Genomic DNA, 17,517 nt, shown 5'->3' on the forward strand with positions numbered 1-17,517 from the left:
AAGGCTTTAGTTAAAAAATAAAATTAAACAACTCCCCGTCGCCGGTTGTTTAGCCAGACGGTATTCTTGGTATGACTAACAAGCAACATAAAGGAAAGCTAAAAATGATTAAAAAAGTACCAATATGAATATATATCCCCCAAGAATGCCAATAATATACCACCGATACTTCATAAACAGTTGTTTAAACTTAGTCAGACACCCCACGTGATAGTACTTGGAAATTTCCCCGTTCATCTGCCTCAGTCACCCCAATAATACCCTGACTCCATTCCCACACTCCAAGTCCTGTTTGTCGACAGTACAACACGAAAAGGGCACTCCTCCACGCTCTTTCGCCAGATTGTCGAGTTGTTGACTAAAATATATGTTTTTATCCCAGTCTTCGGGGTCGTTGAGACCACAACAGTGAGCCTGTCTCTCTCAAAAAATCAAAAAAAAAACGAAGGATTGAATCGAGTCGATAATGTTCCTCAAATTGGCATCATCCTGGTACTTCTCCACAATAAAGGACATTTTCCCGCCAATGTTGAGTTGATTGAAGTACTGGGAGACTTGGGGAATGGAGACGTAGACAGACACGAACAGGAAAATGAGGATAATTAAAGATAACAACACTTTCAGACACTTTGAGAACTAAAACCAAATAAAAAAGAGAAAAAATACAATTCTGATGAGTTTTGTGTTTTCTCTGAGCACTCCAAAACAGCCAATGCTATTCACGACTAGTCCAATCAGAAGGAGAGCCACAAAAATGCCCCCGGGATATGCCAGGATGGATATAATGGCAGAAGTCGACTTTATGCTCAGATTGTTGACTGTGAGGACGAGGGAGTACAGTCCGGCAGAGAGGAGTAGTACAGCAATGATCTATTTGAGAAGGTTTCCCTTACCTGGATAGTGCTGAGGACGATTACTATGAAGGTTTTCTCCAGGTTCCATTTTGTTAGAAGCTTCATTATTCTCTGGCGGAGATTGGAGATATAAATATCCATTTTTCGTAAAAACCACATTCAAAAGAGATATATACAAAGCAAGCCACAGCTAAATTGTTTGTTGGATTATTTGAGATTATTTTTAATATCATTTGATAATAAAATTTGGAATTATTAGATTATTACGATGCTGATTCTCGCTTTGGAAGTTGTTTGAATTTTGTGTCCACTAAATGATTTAGATATGGCGGGAAAACATTTTATTTTAATAAAATTGAAAAATATTTTATATTATTAATTAATAGATATAAAAATAATTAACTAAAATTTATTTTAAAATAATAGAAATAAAAACCCGCTATTTGTTATGATGGAAGGACTGTTTTCGTCAATTCTCGACACCACAAAATTGGGAGCTCTAATAAAGCCACTGACCATAAAAGACGTGTGTCCTCACTCCTAATGCTTAGTACGCACATGTGGTAATAACACAAGACGGCCTAAGACTGACAGCCGACGACTGTAAAAGTGTCCAAATTAATGCATATATCAATCAAGACTTATTTGAAGAATATCAATTAAAAATAGATAAAATTCAATTTATAATTAATATATCAATTTTAATAGTATGTTAAGTAATACATTTTAGGATGTCCTCTCTGTGTGTGACTCCCTCCACAGTGGGGATGCCGTGGTGTATGTCCTCTTTGGTCTCCCTCAACTGGGCTGTCCCTTAAAACTCCAGTTTTTTTGACTTTCCCGAATAATGGTAGGACCACAGTGGGCGGGAAAGAAGTCGAATGTAATCTGGGGACATATGACCCAACAGCCTTCGCAGTCCTCGACTTTAACACGGAGGAAACAGTGGCTAAACTAATCATGAAGGTATGTCTGGCCAATCCTCACTGACAGACCGAAGTACTGGAAGAAGTCCTCTCAGATCTGGACAGTTCCTTCGAGTTTATCATATTTTCTGTCGACTGTGAGTCCCTGAGGGTGTCCCTCGAGTCCCCAGTGGCCACATTGACAGTAAATAGGGCTGTCATGTCTTAGTGGTCCACAACACAGCAATTCGAGGTGTGTCACGTGACTAGACCATTGATGACCAGGTTAGTCCTCTCTCCCTACTCAGATTTCGTTGTGGCAAGTTCAGGGCAGTGGAGCGGGCCTTTGCCTGTGCTTATAAAGTGTCGATGAGGTTGGATTCTGAGGGGTTTATGTGTCTTCAATTTTTGGTGGATTTTTTGGCGGGAAAATCTGCATTTTTGGAATATTATGTAACACGTGGGTGGTTATTTGTAGTTTTGTCCTTGTTGTGATTGATTTAGTTATTTTTGTTAATAAATTGAATTTGATTTGATTAATTTAAAAATAATTAAATAGATTATATTTGTGGTCTTTCTGTTGTGGTTATACGTTATGGAAGGTTATCATTAATAAGTGATTGTACAGACGGGAACAGAACCTTTGAATCAGTCTACAGCAAGACTTCCAATGACCTGCAAGCCTTCCGTCAGCAAAGTACTGAATATGTCTATATTCCCCAGTGCAGATAATGAGGGACATTATGGACCAAATCCAGCAACAGCCTGACGACCTGAGGCTCCAAAGTGACCTGTACTGCTATATATCCTCACCCATAGGAAAAAGCAGAAAGGGAGGGGACTTGTTCTCGTCAACCGAATAACCGACAACCTGAAGGTCCTCAACGCGGAGTCGTCCTCAGCCTCCCCGGAACTGGCGGTTGTGTGTTATTGGTGACCCTCAGAAACGGTACAAACACCAAAGCGAAAGTCTGGTGAACGAATTTACCAAATCGCTGGGAAATTTCCAGCAATTTCAGCGCCAATTAGTACATGTAAACCAAGCGCGGGAAAAGGAATATCAGCATCAAGTAGTGACGACAGTGGATAGGGATACGTCGGAGATTGAGGCAGAGAATGTGTTTCAGTTGGAGAGGGACATTGGGGACGTGAATATGATCTTTAAGAACCTGGCAATGATGGTGCACGAGCAGGGGGCAGTCATTGGTATGAGTGGGGGTGATTGTAGACACCATCGAGTCCAACATTGAGGACGCCAACGAGGATGTGTATCGGGGCAATATTCAGGTCTCCCATGCCAGGGAGTATAAGAAGAAATATTATCGGAAATGTGTGTGTCTTATTTCCTGCGTGCTTTTGGTCGTCTTGATTATTATCATTTATTTTGTCGTCAAATATAAAAAGAACTAAATTATTAATTTTCTTTATCAAATATTGTTGGTTATTGGACTAGTTTTAGAATTTATTAGTGAGATGACAGTCAATTTAGTATTGCTTTAATTAGGTATAATTTAATTAGTCTGCTGCTCGAGTCGTCCAACCAGCACCGCCGCGCTTGCCTTCTTTCGGCAGCATCCCGGCTAGTGGAGCTTGGCTTTGTGCATTCCCGAACGCCCCATCTGGCACTCTCCTTGACCATGAAGTGGTAAGGATCGGAGTCTCTCTGCGCCTCGGGCTAAGGCAATGTGTCCCGCACACGTGCTGCTGTGGCTGCACTGTTGACCTTTTCGGTCTGCACCCTTTATCGTGCAAGAGGAGTGCCGGACGTTTCCCGAGGCACTCTGCTATGAACGAAATCATACGGAGGGCCCTCGACTCGGCGGGATTTCTTTCGGTTCTTGAACCACCGGGTCTTGACCGCGGTGACGGGAAACGTCCTGACGGGATGACCCTTTTCCCTTTTGAGGGCGGAAAAGGTCTCGTAGGATGCAACCTGCTGGGACACTTTTTCTGCTTCACATCTAACCTCGTGTGCTCTGGAGGGTAAATCAGCTTTTAATAAGGCTGAAGATTTAAAGCTTTCCAAATATTCTGCCCTTTCGGAAAAGTTTTTTGTGGTGCCGATAGCGGTGCTCTTGGTACGAAGACGTAAAAGTTCCTCCGCAAGCTCGGAGCCAAAATCTCAATGCGCACTCACGATCCTCTGGAGGTGGACTGGCTATTGCAACGGTTCTCGATCGCCGTTATCCGGGGGAACAGTTTGGCGATCCGTTAGGTCTCTGGCCTTCCCTTCGATTAATCGATATTAATTGATAAACTTAACAAATTTAATTAGTATATTTAAAATTAATGATTGGCTGCATTGCACGTCGTGGTGCACATTCAGTCATTTCTAATAAATGGACAGTAATGACTGCAGTATGTCTAGAGAAAAGACCTACCATAACTCCCCAACCCACAAAACACGAAAAGAAATTTGCCGAGTTGATGAGTCAAGTCGAACTAAGCAAAAGTCTTTTATCTGACTTTGAAATGAAAACAGCCGAACAAGAGTATTGAATAACCTCAATTAACCAGAGAAATACTAAAAAACAAGTCCCCCGACGACAAAAACAGAGAAACAGTCACCAACTTTGACCTTGAGGAAATTTGGACTGCCGAATTATCAGAATTTAATACAAAATATGATAAAAGTACAAACCACGTGACTAAAATAGACCCACGTGACAGATCTGATTTGAAACTGTTTTATGCAACCAGAGACAGATCTGAAGGACCCGAGAATTGGAGGTTCCCTGCAGTGACCAACGAGGCAGGGGAGACCCTTCGAATGGTAAGTGAGGCCTGGTAATTCGATTGGCCGCGGAAAGATGCCTCAAGTCTATTTTGGGGGAAGATTGTTCGACTCAGGTGATGGGGAATGCCCCCTGTGCTTTCTACGGTGGGGAGGGGACTAAGGTGGGCATCCTTGTTTGTTGTAGGTGTTTGTAATGAGGGCTGTGTTGATTGGACAGGTGGAGGATTCGGGACAGTGGAAGACGAGAGAGGAATTATCTGTGCAGATGAGTCAATCATATTGGACTTGTGTCGGGGATTGTGTCATTGATGTGTGATGGACTAATGATATCATTTTTTGTTCTTATTTTTTTTGTCTATAAGAATACTTCTCGTGCATGATTATCTTCACTTGTCTGAACTAAGTTGATTGGATTGTCAGAATATTATCTATCTTCTGTAGTTTCAGGCATTTTACAGCACAATTAGTCAGTTCTTTAGACAGGTTGTTTGGGAAAATATTAAATATGTATTTACATTTGAAAACACATTATGGAGTTAAAAAAATAGAGGATTCGCTGACAACTATTTTTACTATTAAAAGATCTATTATTCCAAAATTTTGTGTTTATTATATGACGTGTATTCAAATTCAAACGCATTTTTTAAGCGGGAGCTCCGAGAGAGGTGAATATATTTTTAACGTACTTAATATTTATTCAAAATTTTGCTTTCCATTAGCAACTAATTCGAAGCAAGCATTTATAATTTGCTCTTTTTTAAGATTTATTGTATAATTTTGGATTCATCCAATATTCCAATCAGACAACGGTTAAGAATTCATAAATAAAACAGTTACTTTATTATACAAAGAATTCATCATTTTGGAGAAGTTAAGCCGTCCAGACCAGACCCAATCACAGAGTCAAATTGAAAGGTGCCACTAAACGTCAGCGGGTTGATTACAAAAAAATTTTATGATAGAAAATCAAGAATGGTCTACGAGCCTTGATTCAGTTGTCTATACATGTAATATAAGTATTCATTCACTAACAAAAAAGTCATCGTTTACTATATTTTACCTTAATAAAGATTAAAATAAATTAATGCGGAATTAAAGTGACTTTACATTTTATAATGTTTAAATATTGATGAAAATAATTAAAAAAATCAACCTTGAATTTTGAGGATGACTATGTTTTTTAAAGTTAAAAATTTGTTAAAAAGTGAGTAATAATATCAAAATCTTGGCAGCCTAGGTGGCCCAAATTTTGGGGTAATGAGAGGGCTTGTGAATAAATAATGTTTGATTGGTGATGGAGGTTTGCGGCCCAGAAGTATTCGAAATTGGAGCTGAAAGAAATGGAATGATGAAGAGAATGGCTAAAATTATAGGTTCCAAAAGAGTATGGAACATTCGGACGGAGACGGACCTGTTTTGGGAAACAACACCGATTAAAATTGAAATGAATGTCTTCAGCCAAGGGGTAGATAAAATTCGGCCGGAAACGAACTCTTTTACTTAATAAGCTGTACAAATTTGTCCGGAAAGAAAGGGGATTGCCCCAGGAGTGAGGAATATTCGGCAGAAAAGGACTGCTGTTATACCAGGGGAAGCGGAAATATGGGTGGCGAAAAATTTGGGTAAGAAAAAATTCGAAGTTAGAAAATCGGTTTCTTAGGAGGTTGAAAACCGGGTATAGTTGAACCAACTCCTCCGAGGTGACGGGTTCTGAATTAGATTGAACATACCAGGGCAAATTTTGGTTAGGATTAAGTAAGGGAACTCTATCTGATAGGTTTCGTCTAACGATTTCCCGCCAATTTCTGCCAAGAACGATAAAATTTCCAGAAGGGCGGCTTGACATTGACATAAATGCAAGTCTGTGCCGATTACGAGTTCTCCTCAAGTTTCTCAAAGCTCGGCGGCGATGGCGGATATTGGGTTCTACAATACCCCAACAGTATCGGAAAATATGATAGTTTGAGAGAGTTTGATTTTGTAGGTTTCGGAAATTGAGTGTCCGTCGAAGGCTGCAAGGCTGGAATTTGTGATATTCTCCGAATTCTAATTTAATTTTGAATTTTTTGTCACAAATAATGTTATTTTAATAGACAATAGTCTCATTTTTATAATAAATATATTGAATAATTATATGTTGTCTAATAATTGGTAATACATTGAAAATAATTTCCTTACTAAATACAATGCTCGACAACAAATGCGAAATATTTAAACACTTTGTCAAATAGGCTGTAATAAGGTTAAACTCATTTATTTTACAATTCTTTTGTCATACTTTGCGAGTGATATATGAGAGGTAAAAAATATATAATTCTTAATCGGAGGTCTCAATCACCGACTTCAATCCAATTGAGCAGCATCTTTGTGTAATGATAAAAACAAAATGATAGCAAAATCACCCAATAAATTATGAAATATTTTTAAAATAACATTATTTTGTATATAAAAATCAATACAGAAAGAATTATAAAATTTAGTTATGTCAATGAAAAGAAGTATGGAAGTTAATGAGATAGGTGGAGGAATATCAACATATTAAATTTTAATTTGTTTGATTAAAATAAACAACTAATTTTTTTAATCCTAAAAATTAATATACTTTTGGTTAAAATAAATTTAATAAAAAAATGAGTTTAAATATTAAAAAATAATTGTACAAAATTAAATTATATTTTTATGAGTAAAAAGTAGAATTTTCATTGTTGGGCACTGTATATACACAACGTACAAAGACAGTTTAGGATTTACATGTGATGAAAACACTAACTCTATTTGGGCCTGGTTAAATAACCGCTTAGCTGATTGAGTCGAGTGTGCTACGATTAAATAGTATTTACTAATTAAATGAACTTTTTAAAAGTGCAGCTATGTGATTTTGTTTAAATTCTGGAAATGAGATTGTGATAATTTTGTATTTTCGTTGTATTTTTAAAATACTTATCTTATACACTTGACCTTCGCAAATTGGCCAATGTTTAATATTGGCTACGATTTTGAATTTATTTTTTAATACGAATTTTTTAGAAATATAAAGATTTAGTTAAACATGTCTTCTAATTGTCTTCAGGAAGAAAATGATGACATTTCGTGCTAGAGATTCGCTGATAGATTCACAAGCATATTCCGAGAGACAATATCAAGAAAAACAATAAATTATTAGAAACTCAAAATCTTATAAGAAATTAAAGTAAGAAATACGGTCTTTTTACAAAAATTGCATAGAAAGACGTATCCGAAGAGACGATCAGAAATTGCTTAAAAGCTTTTAACAACTCCGATAACAGCATTCTTGAAATTGATATTAATGATACAACAATCAGAAAGACAGAAATTCTCGATCATCTCAAAATTAAAGATTTTTTAAGCATTGAATATTTCTTTAAAAGATTCAGAAAATAGTGAACATGAATCTAAAAACAAGGCATGTTGACGAAGTTAATAATTCACTTTGTGTTAATTTCCCCGATGTTGATTACATATATAAAATAAGTTCTCTAAACAGAATAAATTTCTAATAAATAAATCAAAACACGAAATTGTTTAAATTTTTTTAGAAAATCGATTTCAAAAATATTTACGATCTGGTAATTAGAAATCGAGCTAGTGAATAAAATCACATATTGAATTTTGGAGTATTGGAAAGTAATTGGTTTAGAAATCAAATATTTCATTACGTAAATTATAAGCAAAATAAAAGGACAAGTAGAAGACTAAATGAATCTATAACTTTCTCAAATTTCTCCGGAACTTTTTTGAATATTATATCCCAAAATAAAAGAATGAGACGATATTGTATTCTCCCGTAGAAAGGCCATTAAAAATATTTTAATAAATAACTTAAAATTTAAATAAATAGGATCAAGACTGTGTGAATGTTAGTGTGCCCTCATTTTAGTTATATTAGGCAGGAAAATGAATCTCCTTCCGCAAACAAAGAGGAGAACTACCAATTCATCAAACCAATCGGAGAAGGCACATTCTCGACAGTCTATTTGTGTCACCATCGTACAAAAAACGTGGAATTCGCCATCAAAAAGTGCAGCAAAGCTACCATAATAAAGAAAAAAGCAAACAAACACGTTCTAATGGAGAAGAATATCCTCACCAAAATAAACAACCTTCATCCTCTCATTATAAACCTCGTCGAAACCTTCCAAAGCCCCGAATTTCTCTTTTTTGTGTTCGAATACTGCAAAAACGGGGACCTCCTCGAATTGATTGAGAAAAGATGGCCACTTTCCGCGGATTCCGTGATTTTCTACATCCTCCAGGTCGTCTCTGCCCTCGAGTTTATTCACGGATTGAACATTGTCCACAGAGACCTCAAACCCGCCAACATCCTCCTCGATTCCAACATGAATGTCAAACTCTGTGATTTCGGATCCGCCACAATCCTCCCCAGGAGTGTCAATTTGAAGTGGGCAAATTATCCCGGAGGTCAAGTTTTGTGGGGACAGCGGAATATGTGTCCCCCGAGGTATTGAAGGGTGCCCAAGTGGATCATCGATGTGACCTGTGGGCTTTGGGGTGTCTGGTCTTCCATTTGGTGGTGGGCCATCCTCCTTTCCGGGGGTACTCCGACGTGGGGGTGTTCTCCAAGGTGGCCAGATGTGCCTTCCTCTTCCCCGACCAGTTCGACGTCATCGAGGAGGATGTCCATGACCTTATTTCCTCCCTCATTGTCCTCGACCCATTTCAGAGACTTGGGGGAGAACAGTCGGGAAATTTGGCGGGAATTCGTGAACATGGATTTTTGAAGTTTTTTGATTGTTTTTCGACGTCTCCCGAACTGAGGGACCCTTCCGAGGGGGTTGGACAAGATTTGTATGTCGAAAAGGGGTTTATGGTCAGAAGTAATGTCAAAATAAAGACCCTCAACCCAATTTCGGGGACTCCAGGACTCCTACAAATATCATCCCCCCACCGGACTAAGCAAGTCCTTATAAATGTTAGACATGCGAGAGTACAGGCTGAATGTTCTGTCTTGGTGAGTATGGAAGATTATCAGTTTCAAATTCTCTGTCCATCAGCTGATTCGGCTCAGAATGTTGTTGATTATATTAATGGAAAGACTGATTATATACCATTTTAATATATTTCGAAGGATATATTTAATTACTTAATAAATTTTACATGTGTATTTGAATATGTCGTCCACGTTGTACGAAGATATTTTCGACATTAAAGAAATGCAGCAAAAGAAGTTCGAGAACGGTGAAGTGTGCTTATATATAGTCAGTCTCGAGATATAATTGTGAAAGCGAGTCATTCAAGTCCGACTTGTTAATAGACATAAACACACAAGTGTTCCCCCTCGAGCAAGGTAGAGTCCACGTTTTCAAAAAAGGAAACAAATTCCGTCTCTCCTCACGACGACACTGAGAGACGATGGTCTCCCCCACAAGGCGGACTACACCTCCCTCCCTCAAAACTCCGAATGGACGCATTCGAGTACGTCATGTACGGAAAGGTGTACAGAATCGATGTGCAGGGGACTGAACAAAACCCCAAATTGTGTATTTCCTGAGAGTGTGACTGCCAGGTCGGTCTACGTGTCTTATGGAGGACTACTCATGAGGATATCTGGGGATGCCAGTAGTCTCAATTACTTCAGGACTGACATGCGAGTCTACCTCCTCCTCAAAAGACTTGCATTTTAATTTTGTTTATTAAATTCAGTTTTTTATTAGCTGACTATTGGCAGTGAATAAAACATGTCTATTTTTAGAAGTGAATCACTATTAACTAAGCCCCGGTTAAAATTAAATATTGTTGTATTTAATTTTAAAGATATTTTATTGTAGTTACGAAAATAAACTCTATAAAATATTTTTAAAATAAATAATGTACATTTACTTCTAAAGATAATATCGTCTATTGCCAAAATAACTTTGTTCAAAAAGGATTCAGGAAGGGACAAGGTACACGTGACAATATAGCAAATGTCTGATGGATTATAAAGAAAGCCCATGAATTCCTAAAATAAATGTGCTTTATTGAATATTGGAAAGCTTTTGATTCCGTTATACACAAGTTGTAATCCGCTGTAAAAGAACTTGGATTGCTCATCAAATCTCTTTATTGGGACCAAGAAGCTACTATTAGAACAAAGTATGGAGACATCGAATGATTTAAAATTGATCAAAGGGTAACACAGAACTGCTTTTTATTTTATTCAATGTGTATTCCAAAATATCTAAATTGGATACTGTCGAGACGAAAATTGAAGGAAGAACATTGAGAATTTGCGTTATGCTGACGACACAACGCTACTGGCCGAAACGGAGGATGGCCGAGTTGATTCTACAAATCATAGAAGAGAACGCCTTTTTTGTTTACTGCTAAATGTCAGTAATGCTAAAACTGCCAATAATGGAAAATTCGCTTACGAGATCTTCAAGGGTCGGACACGACTTAATTGTTTTTGTTCCATAACCCCGATTTCACATTAGATTATGAGACCAGCAGCTTGCAGAAACAACAGCGCCCTCCCAGGTTGCTCCCATAGGACCTCCGGGGAGTGAATGACAAATTTTTTGCGGAGCGAAGAAGACCAGGACAGCAGAATAGATGGGCAGTTGTATGTTCGTCAGCACAGCAAGTGGGACAAAAGGGGGAGATCGAGATGTCCGTTTTATGTGCAGAGTGGTTTGATGAGGAGTGATGGCCGGAACGGAAACGAGCCAAGTTTGTCTGAGCCGAACGGTCAATAAGCAATTCAGAAAGGTGAACGTCAGGAGGAGGTTAATCGAGCACAGAGTTAGGCGTTAGCTTAAGAATTGCTGACGTAGATATCGAATTGTGAATTCTTACATTGGATATGAACATTGGTGCAGGCCATCAATTTTAGCAAGGATCCGGGAATATAGATTCGCCGGCGTGTTCTTCACTGAACGGGAATTTTTTCCTTTTAGCATATTTAGAGCCAAACATGGATGATAGGGAATTCGAGATGCAAATAAAAATTGAGCATCTCTCATATTTAGATTATTTTCAATTGGCAAAAGGTTTGTTTCACAGTGAAGATTATCAATTGGGGTTGATTTCAGACACCCAGATATTGTGCGCATGGCCTTGTTTTGTACTGATTGAAGTGCCATTGTCGAGTTTGTAGATAGGCAGGGCGCCCAGTTTGGACTCGCATAACTATATACGTATGTATTGTTTGTAAACTCGTTTGAGGAGAGACCTCTGGGCACCTGTAATGTGACCACTTATTGCTTTTAGTATTTTTGTGTGTCAGTTTGCTTTGTCAGAAATGTTAGAGACATGCTTGTTAAAGGACATAGTTGGATCAAAAGTAAATCCGAGGATAGTGGGGTTTTTGCATAATGGGAAGTCGGAACCAAAGAGGGACAATTTCGGGTGAAGGTTGGATTGTCTTCTGTCGGAAGAAAATAAGGTGACCGATGATTTCAAGGGCGAAGCCTCGACTCTGTTCTCAATGAAACAATTCTCAACGGAGTATAGTTGTTGCTGGATGTTAAAAGAGGCTGATATATAGTCTGCGTGTTTAGAAGCAATGATAATGTCATCTGCGTTAGATAATGTCAAGTTGTTTGGGTCATTAGCCGAAAGTCATGTAAATATAAGTTGAACAGAGACGGAGACAGCACAGAACCCTGCGGTACCCCATTTGGAAGATAACGTTGAACAGTGGTCCATAAGAGAGACGTATTCCATTCGACCCGATAAGAAGTTTGCAAGCCAGGATTTGAAGTTTGAGTTTAGTTCTGTCTTTAAAATTTTGTTGATAAGTCTACACCGAGGGACGCTATCAAATGCCTTTGAAATATCGATCAAAACTAGTACTGTTCGTTTTGGAAGTCTCTTCTCATTGAAGCCGTCCAGGACAAATTGTGAAAGTGTTTTAAATGAGTAGTTGTTCAGTGCAGTGGTTTAAAACCATGTTGAGTATTGGAGGTTTGCAAATGTTTGGATATTCGGGCAAGGATTAGTCTTTTAAGAATTTTAGCTATCGTGCACAGAAGCGGTAGGAACTTGGAATGCTAGCTGGTTTGTTTGGTTTGATCAATGGAATGGTACGTAATTTCTTCCAGAGGGATGGTATTTCGTTTTTGGCAACAGAATTATTGAAAAAAGAGACTATTGCTTTGATAGCATTAGGGCCTAATCTTTTGAAATGATAGATTGAAATGTTATCAGGGCCAGTTGCAGGGGAGTTTATGGAGTTTTTAATGCATTGCGAGACTTCCTCCGCAGTGAAAGTCGGTATAGAGTCTTTGACGGGAAGTCTTCTAAGAGATTTGGCTACTTTCCGTTCGTTTTTGTTAGATGTTTTGTGACTTAATGAAGTGTAATATTTCATTAGTGTCTTAGCCTGCTGAACCGGATTGAGTGGGGTATCTGAACAGGGACGAGAAAAAACAGTTTGACTTTTCGAACATCAGTTCATTCATCCCTTTAAGGGTTGACCAAATTTTGGAGGAATTGGATTTGTAATCAATAAAAGCAATTAATTGACTCCTTTGCGAGTCAATATGCCGATTTATGGCAGCAGTGATTTGTTTTTTAGATTCCTCAGTTCTATAGAGGACACAGCAGATTGTCCATTTTCTCGTTACAATTTGTTACGAGTCTTTATAAGGGTGTTTACTTTGTGGCTGTAACTTTGCGAGAAATTTTGTATAATTCCCTGAGGAATGAATTTTTTGGAGGTGGAAATGATAAGTGCATTGAGATAATTGACAGCTGCGTCAGTCGAACGGAAGTTGATAATGTCGAAATCATTCAATGATTTTTCTAGAGTGAGACGATAGTCGTCCCGGGAAGCTCTTTTGTAATTCGAATAACAACGCCGTTGAATGTCGATGTTGGATTTTATAGCATTCTTAATAATAATCGGGTTGTAGTCAGAATTTAGGTCGTAAATGACCTTCCAAGAAGTAACAGGGGCCAGAATTGGAGTACACAGCGAGATGTCAGGAGAGTAAATAACGTCGCCTTTCCTTGACGGTGTTCTGATGTGAGATGAGGATGACTAAACCATCAAATTGGTCAAATAGTAGAGATCCTCTTGAGTTGAGAGATTGATTTTTTAACCATATCGGGCTCTTTGCGTTCATATCACCACAAATAATGACATTACTGAGGGACTGGAGGTTTTGAATAGAAGGGGTCCATCCATGAGGACATGAAGAGTGAGGAGGTATGTACATATTGATGAATCATCTGGTTGATGACCCTGTAGAGATAATTATAGCTGTAATTTCAATCACTGGATCGTTGTCAATTAACGAGTAAGCTTGGGAGGTACAGTTAGTGAACGGGATGGATTTTCTGATAAGAGTTAGTAGGCCATCCTCATTTACAAAGTCCGGTCTGTCCCGCCTGGACGTATGAGTAACCAGGGAAATCTGGAAAGCGATTTTTGGTTGAGAGCTTCGTTTCTTGCATCAAAGCAATGTCCACTTCGTGCTTCTCCAGGAAGGAACAAATTTCAGCAGTCTTAAAAGCAATCCAATTGATGTTGATCTTCAAGATGCGTAATAAATTGCGGGACTGATTAGCATTCTTCTTGGTACGGCAAATAACACAAATAAATTGCGGGCGACGACGCACTCGAGGATGTCTAGTGGATCGGCTCAACGAAGACAAGCCTGCAAAAGCAAGAAGAGAATGTCAGTGAATGTGGCAAGTGACGTGGGAAGTATGATATACCCGGAAAATAACAAGACATTGACATTTAGTCAACCCGACACTGAGTTACACATATTTTTGGGATATGTGCTGAGAACAGACAGGCCGAGTCAATTGGTAAATGATATGCCTGTTCTCAGCTATTCGCACTTCTCGTCGACTGTTTCGTCCATTTCAAGGCTAAAAAGACACACTTTCCCTACGGACTTCCCGTGCTGGCCTATCAGATCTACTCACTCTTCCTCCACGAGCACACAGTCAGGGGGTGGCCAGGGCACTCGAGGAAAGACACCTCAAAGGCCTGTTCGACACTTATTTGAGGACAACCTCCACTTCCTCACTCCCCTGTTGGCCATGTTCTTCCAGTAGGGTATTCACATTACCCAATTACCTCAGAAAGTGACACGTGGGACAAGTATTGCGGGACTGAGCTGACGGACGCAGATGTTGAGAGACTGGTTGGAGGGGGAGGGCAGTGGATTGGCCGTGGCCATGCAAACTCTGTTCATGCTCAAGAAGGTAAGTGGAAGAAAGGTGGAGTGTGTGACATTGCAGAGGCCATCAGGGCAGTCTGTAGGGCACTCACAGTCACAGCCACCAGGGAAGTATTCGACCCTCGTGAAACCATTAAAGCCGCGGAAAAGTAGTCACATGTTGGTGGAGGTGAGGAAGGCGGTGTACTGCGGAGTGTGTGGGCGGTTGTTTAATTTTGTTTGCAAAGTGCCTAAATACTATGTAAAGTACATTAAATAGCAGCAAAGCCAATTAACTATGTCTCTCAATGCTGTACTTAGGTAAATAGTGGTTAAATTTCTGCCTCAAACTATTTCATATGATGTTAGAAAAATCACAACAACTGACTTATTTTTAGATTTGCCAGTTCTACTAACAGATTTCTATTGAAAATGCTCTTCGACAACAAACTTGCATATTGGATGCTCGTTTTTTACATGTTTGGGATAACTTAGTTAGTTGTGAACTTGTTTTTTTTCATTCCTAGTAACACTCTGTTTCTAAAGTAAAGTGAATGTTCCTCTACATTGTTTTGAATTCGGAGGTCTCTCCTGCCCAGCGAATCAAAGACACCTTTGCTTGTTTTTTGCATTCTGATTTTGACGAGAACTAATTATATGGTGATCCCCTTGCTTCCAAACCTCCAGAAGTGAATCCGGTACTTTTGTCGAAGTGGTCGCAGTTTTTTTAGAAGATAATTAAAATTAATTAATAACTAAAAAAACCTGCGAAATAAGATCCCAGATGATGTCTTACAGCTCCTCTTTGAGCTTTATTCTTGCATTTTGCACTTATACGTGATTTTGAAAGGATATCCACATTTTGCAGAAAATGCACTGCATCCTCCTTACTTATTGGGAGCTGTCGGAATTTGATGTTGCATAAGTCCACAACAGAATTTTCCATGTGACCTATAGTGCCAGTTTATATCAATATTAGGTACATGCTCGCCATAATATTAAAAAAATTAGAAAATAAATTAGTAAAAAATTTAATAATATTTTAAATTATTGATAGAGCGACTTAAATAAAATATAATATATTCCACCTCAAAAATTATTAGATTTTTTAAAAGGCCTAAAAAAACTGCGACCACTTCGACAAAAGTACCGTGAATCCTTGTGTCGCTCCACACAAGGTAAATTGCACATCTATGATTAGTGCTGCACAAAGTAAACTGTCTCAAAAGGATTTCCGACCAACACTTTGCGGCCATCATATCTGTCAGCCTGCTTTCCCACCACTATTAGGAGGCCGAACAGAGCGGGCTATGTCGGGGACTCAAACTCAAGGATTTGCTGGTTGCCCAACTGACCAAATATCTCTTCTTTATCCACCAACTCATCAAATACTCCAAAGGGCGGGTGTTCACGACTATCAAGCCACTAGCCACCCAACTCCTCTCCAAGATCAGCGAGCAGAGCGAGAGGGCCGAGAACAAACACTTTCAGCCAAATCACTGTCGAAGTCAGACAGGAAGGATCACTCATCCCCACTCCCTTCCAAGTTGGTCTCTCTTTCCACTCTAGACGTGGCACGTGCTCGACAAAACATTCCTTCACAAGGGGCCAGTCCGCCTTAAGGTTAGCAAAAAGAGTTACGAATGTCTCCTCGTTTTCGACACCCATTTGGTCGTCCTCTTAAAAGCAGACAACTCTCGTCACGTCCTCCAAACATTTTCTGACAAGTCCGCCCTCAGTCCACCTCCCCCGTCATCCCACTCTCACAATACCTCGTCCTCCGCATTTGCGCCGCCGGTTATTATCTCCACTCATTCTTAGATAAAAGGTGTTTCCTTGTACTCCACCAACTACAACTCGTCACTTTCCACACTCCCTCCACTTTCCTAGCCAACAAATGGGTCGCCCTCATCACTCCCGCTCTTGTTGCCGCCCGACAGTCCACTCCTTCCCAGGAGGAGTTCACTCACCACACTCCAGTCACTACTGAGGAAGTCACTCTCTCTCAGGATACTCTTGATGATACCGCATTGATTGCTTCCCAGGATGAATCCTCTCAGGATATCCTAATTACTACTGAGGATGCCGAACTCTCTCAGGATGAACTCACCGCGACACAGGATACCTCGATGACTCGTCAGTATGATGAACTATCTCAACTCGGTTGCACACTCACTCCGACGCGGCTCAAGAAAATGAACTCTAGAGTGGAGAGGTCTGCAGTGCTGATGGCGACGACTGTGTCATCCACTCAAAGATGTGGTGTCTCGACTTACTCATCCAAGACATCCAGTCGAACAACTCGGATAACTCTCAACACCTGGTGATCTCCCTCGACCAAGTGAGCAACCTTGCGGGGTCTCTTGACAGTGAAGGATAATTTGAGTGAGGACGATAACATTTGAGTGTTAGTTGTGTTAGTTATTAGCACTGCGAATTTGCAAGCATTGCCTGTCCAATTGGAGACTGTTGGTGATGGTGGCCAGTCGTTGATTTGTGTGGTGGAGTTGTTGGTTGAGCGAGTTGAGGGCGCGTCTGTGGAATGGGAGGAAATATACTTGGCGACGGCATGTGCTTGGCTGAGGGACTCGATGGAGGTGTCCAGTTGACGGACTTGAGTGAGGAGGGCATACTCGGCATTGTCTCGGCACAGTTCGACGTGTTGTCGGTTGGTCCGCTGGTTGAGGCGAGTGAGTGCCAAGTGAAGGGGAGGAGACTTTTGTGCGAGTGATTGGTCAATCTGGGCAATGAGGTGGTGCATGCGCGTCATCTCCCCCTCCACCTACCAATTCATTCATCAACCCAGACTCGGCCTTTTTCCCACTCCAATTGACTGCAGGCTTGCGAGTAATCGTGCACTCTATTTCGGAGGACCAAGTCAGTTT

At 39.8% G+C, this 17,517-nt stretch overlaps 1 protein-coding gene and 1 long non-coding RNA gene across 2 annotated transcripts; one reads left to right on the top strand and one right to left on the bottom strand.

Moving 5' to 3' along the window:
* Positions 1 to 11: 11 nt before the first annotated feature.
* Positions 12 to 940, bottom strand: LOC115229570. Its single transcript, XR_003883344.2, has 3 exons — positions 667 to 940; positions 445 to 636; positions 12 to 414 (listed from the first exon to the last, which is right to left on the bottom strand). It is a non-coding gene; the product is annotated as an uncharacterized LOC115229570 (long non-coding RNA).
* A 7,431-nt stretch (positions 941 to 8,371) lies between these two features.
* LOC115229575 (putative 3-phosphoinositide-dependent protein kinase 2) lies at positions 8,372 to 9,115 on the top strand. Its single transcript, XM_029799904.1, has one exon. It carries the CDS (start codon positions 8,372 to 8,374, stop codon positions 8,981 to 8,983), a length of 612 nt encoding a protein of 203 aa, XP_029655764.1. The 3' UTR covers positions 8,984 to 9,115.
* Positions 9,116 to 17,517: the final 8,402 nt, after the last annotated feature.

This window comes from Octopus sinensis, unplaced genomic scaffold (assembly GCF_006345805.1).
Source record: "Octopus sinensis unplaced genomic scaffold, ASM634580v1 Contig13104, whole genome shotgun sequence".
In the NCBI taxonomy this organism is placed as follows: Eukaryota; Metazoa; Mollusca; class Cephalopoda; order Octopoda; family Octopodidae; genus Octopus; species Octopus sinensis.

Bases quoted from the DNA above. Each gene is read 5' to 3' on its own strand.
- LOC115229575 (XM_029799904.1), top strand. From the start codon at position 8,372: ATGTTAGTGTGCCCTCATTTTAGTTATATTAGGCAGGAAAATGAATCT.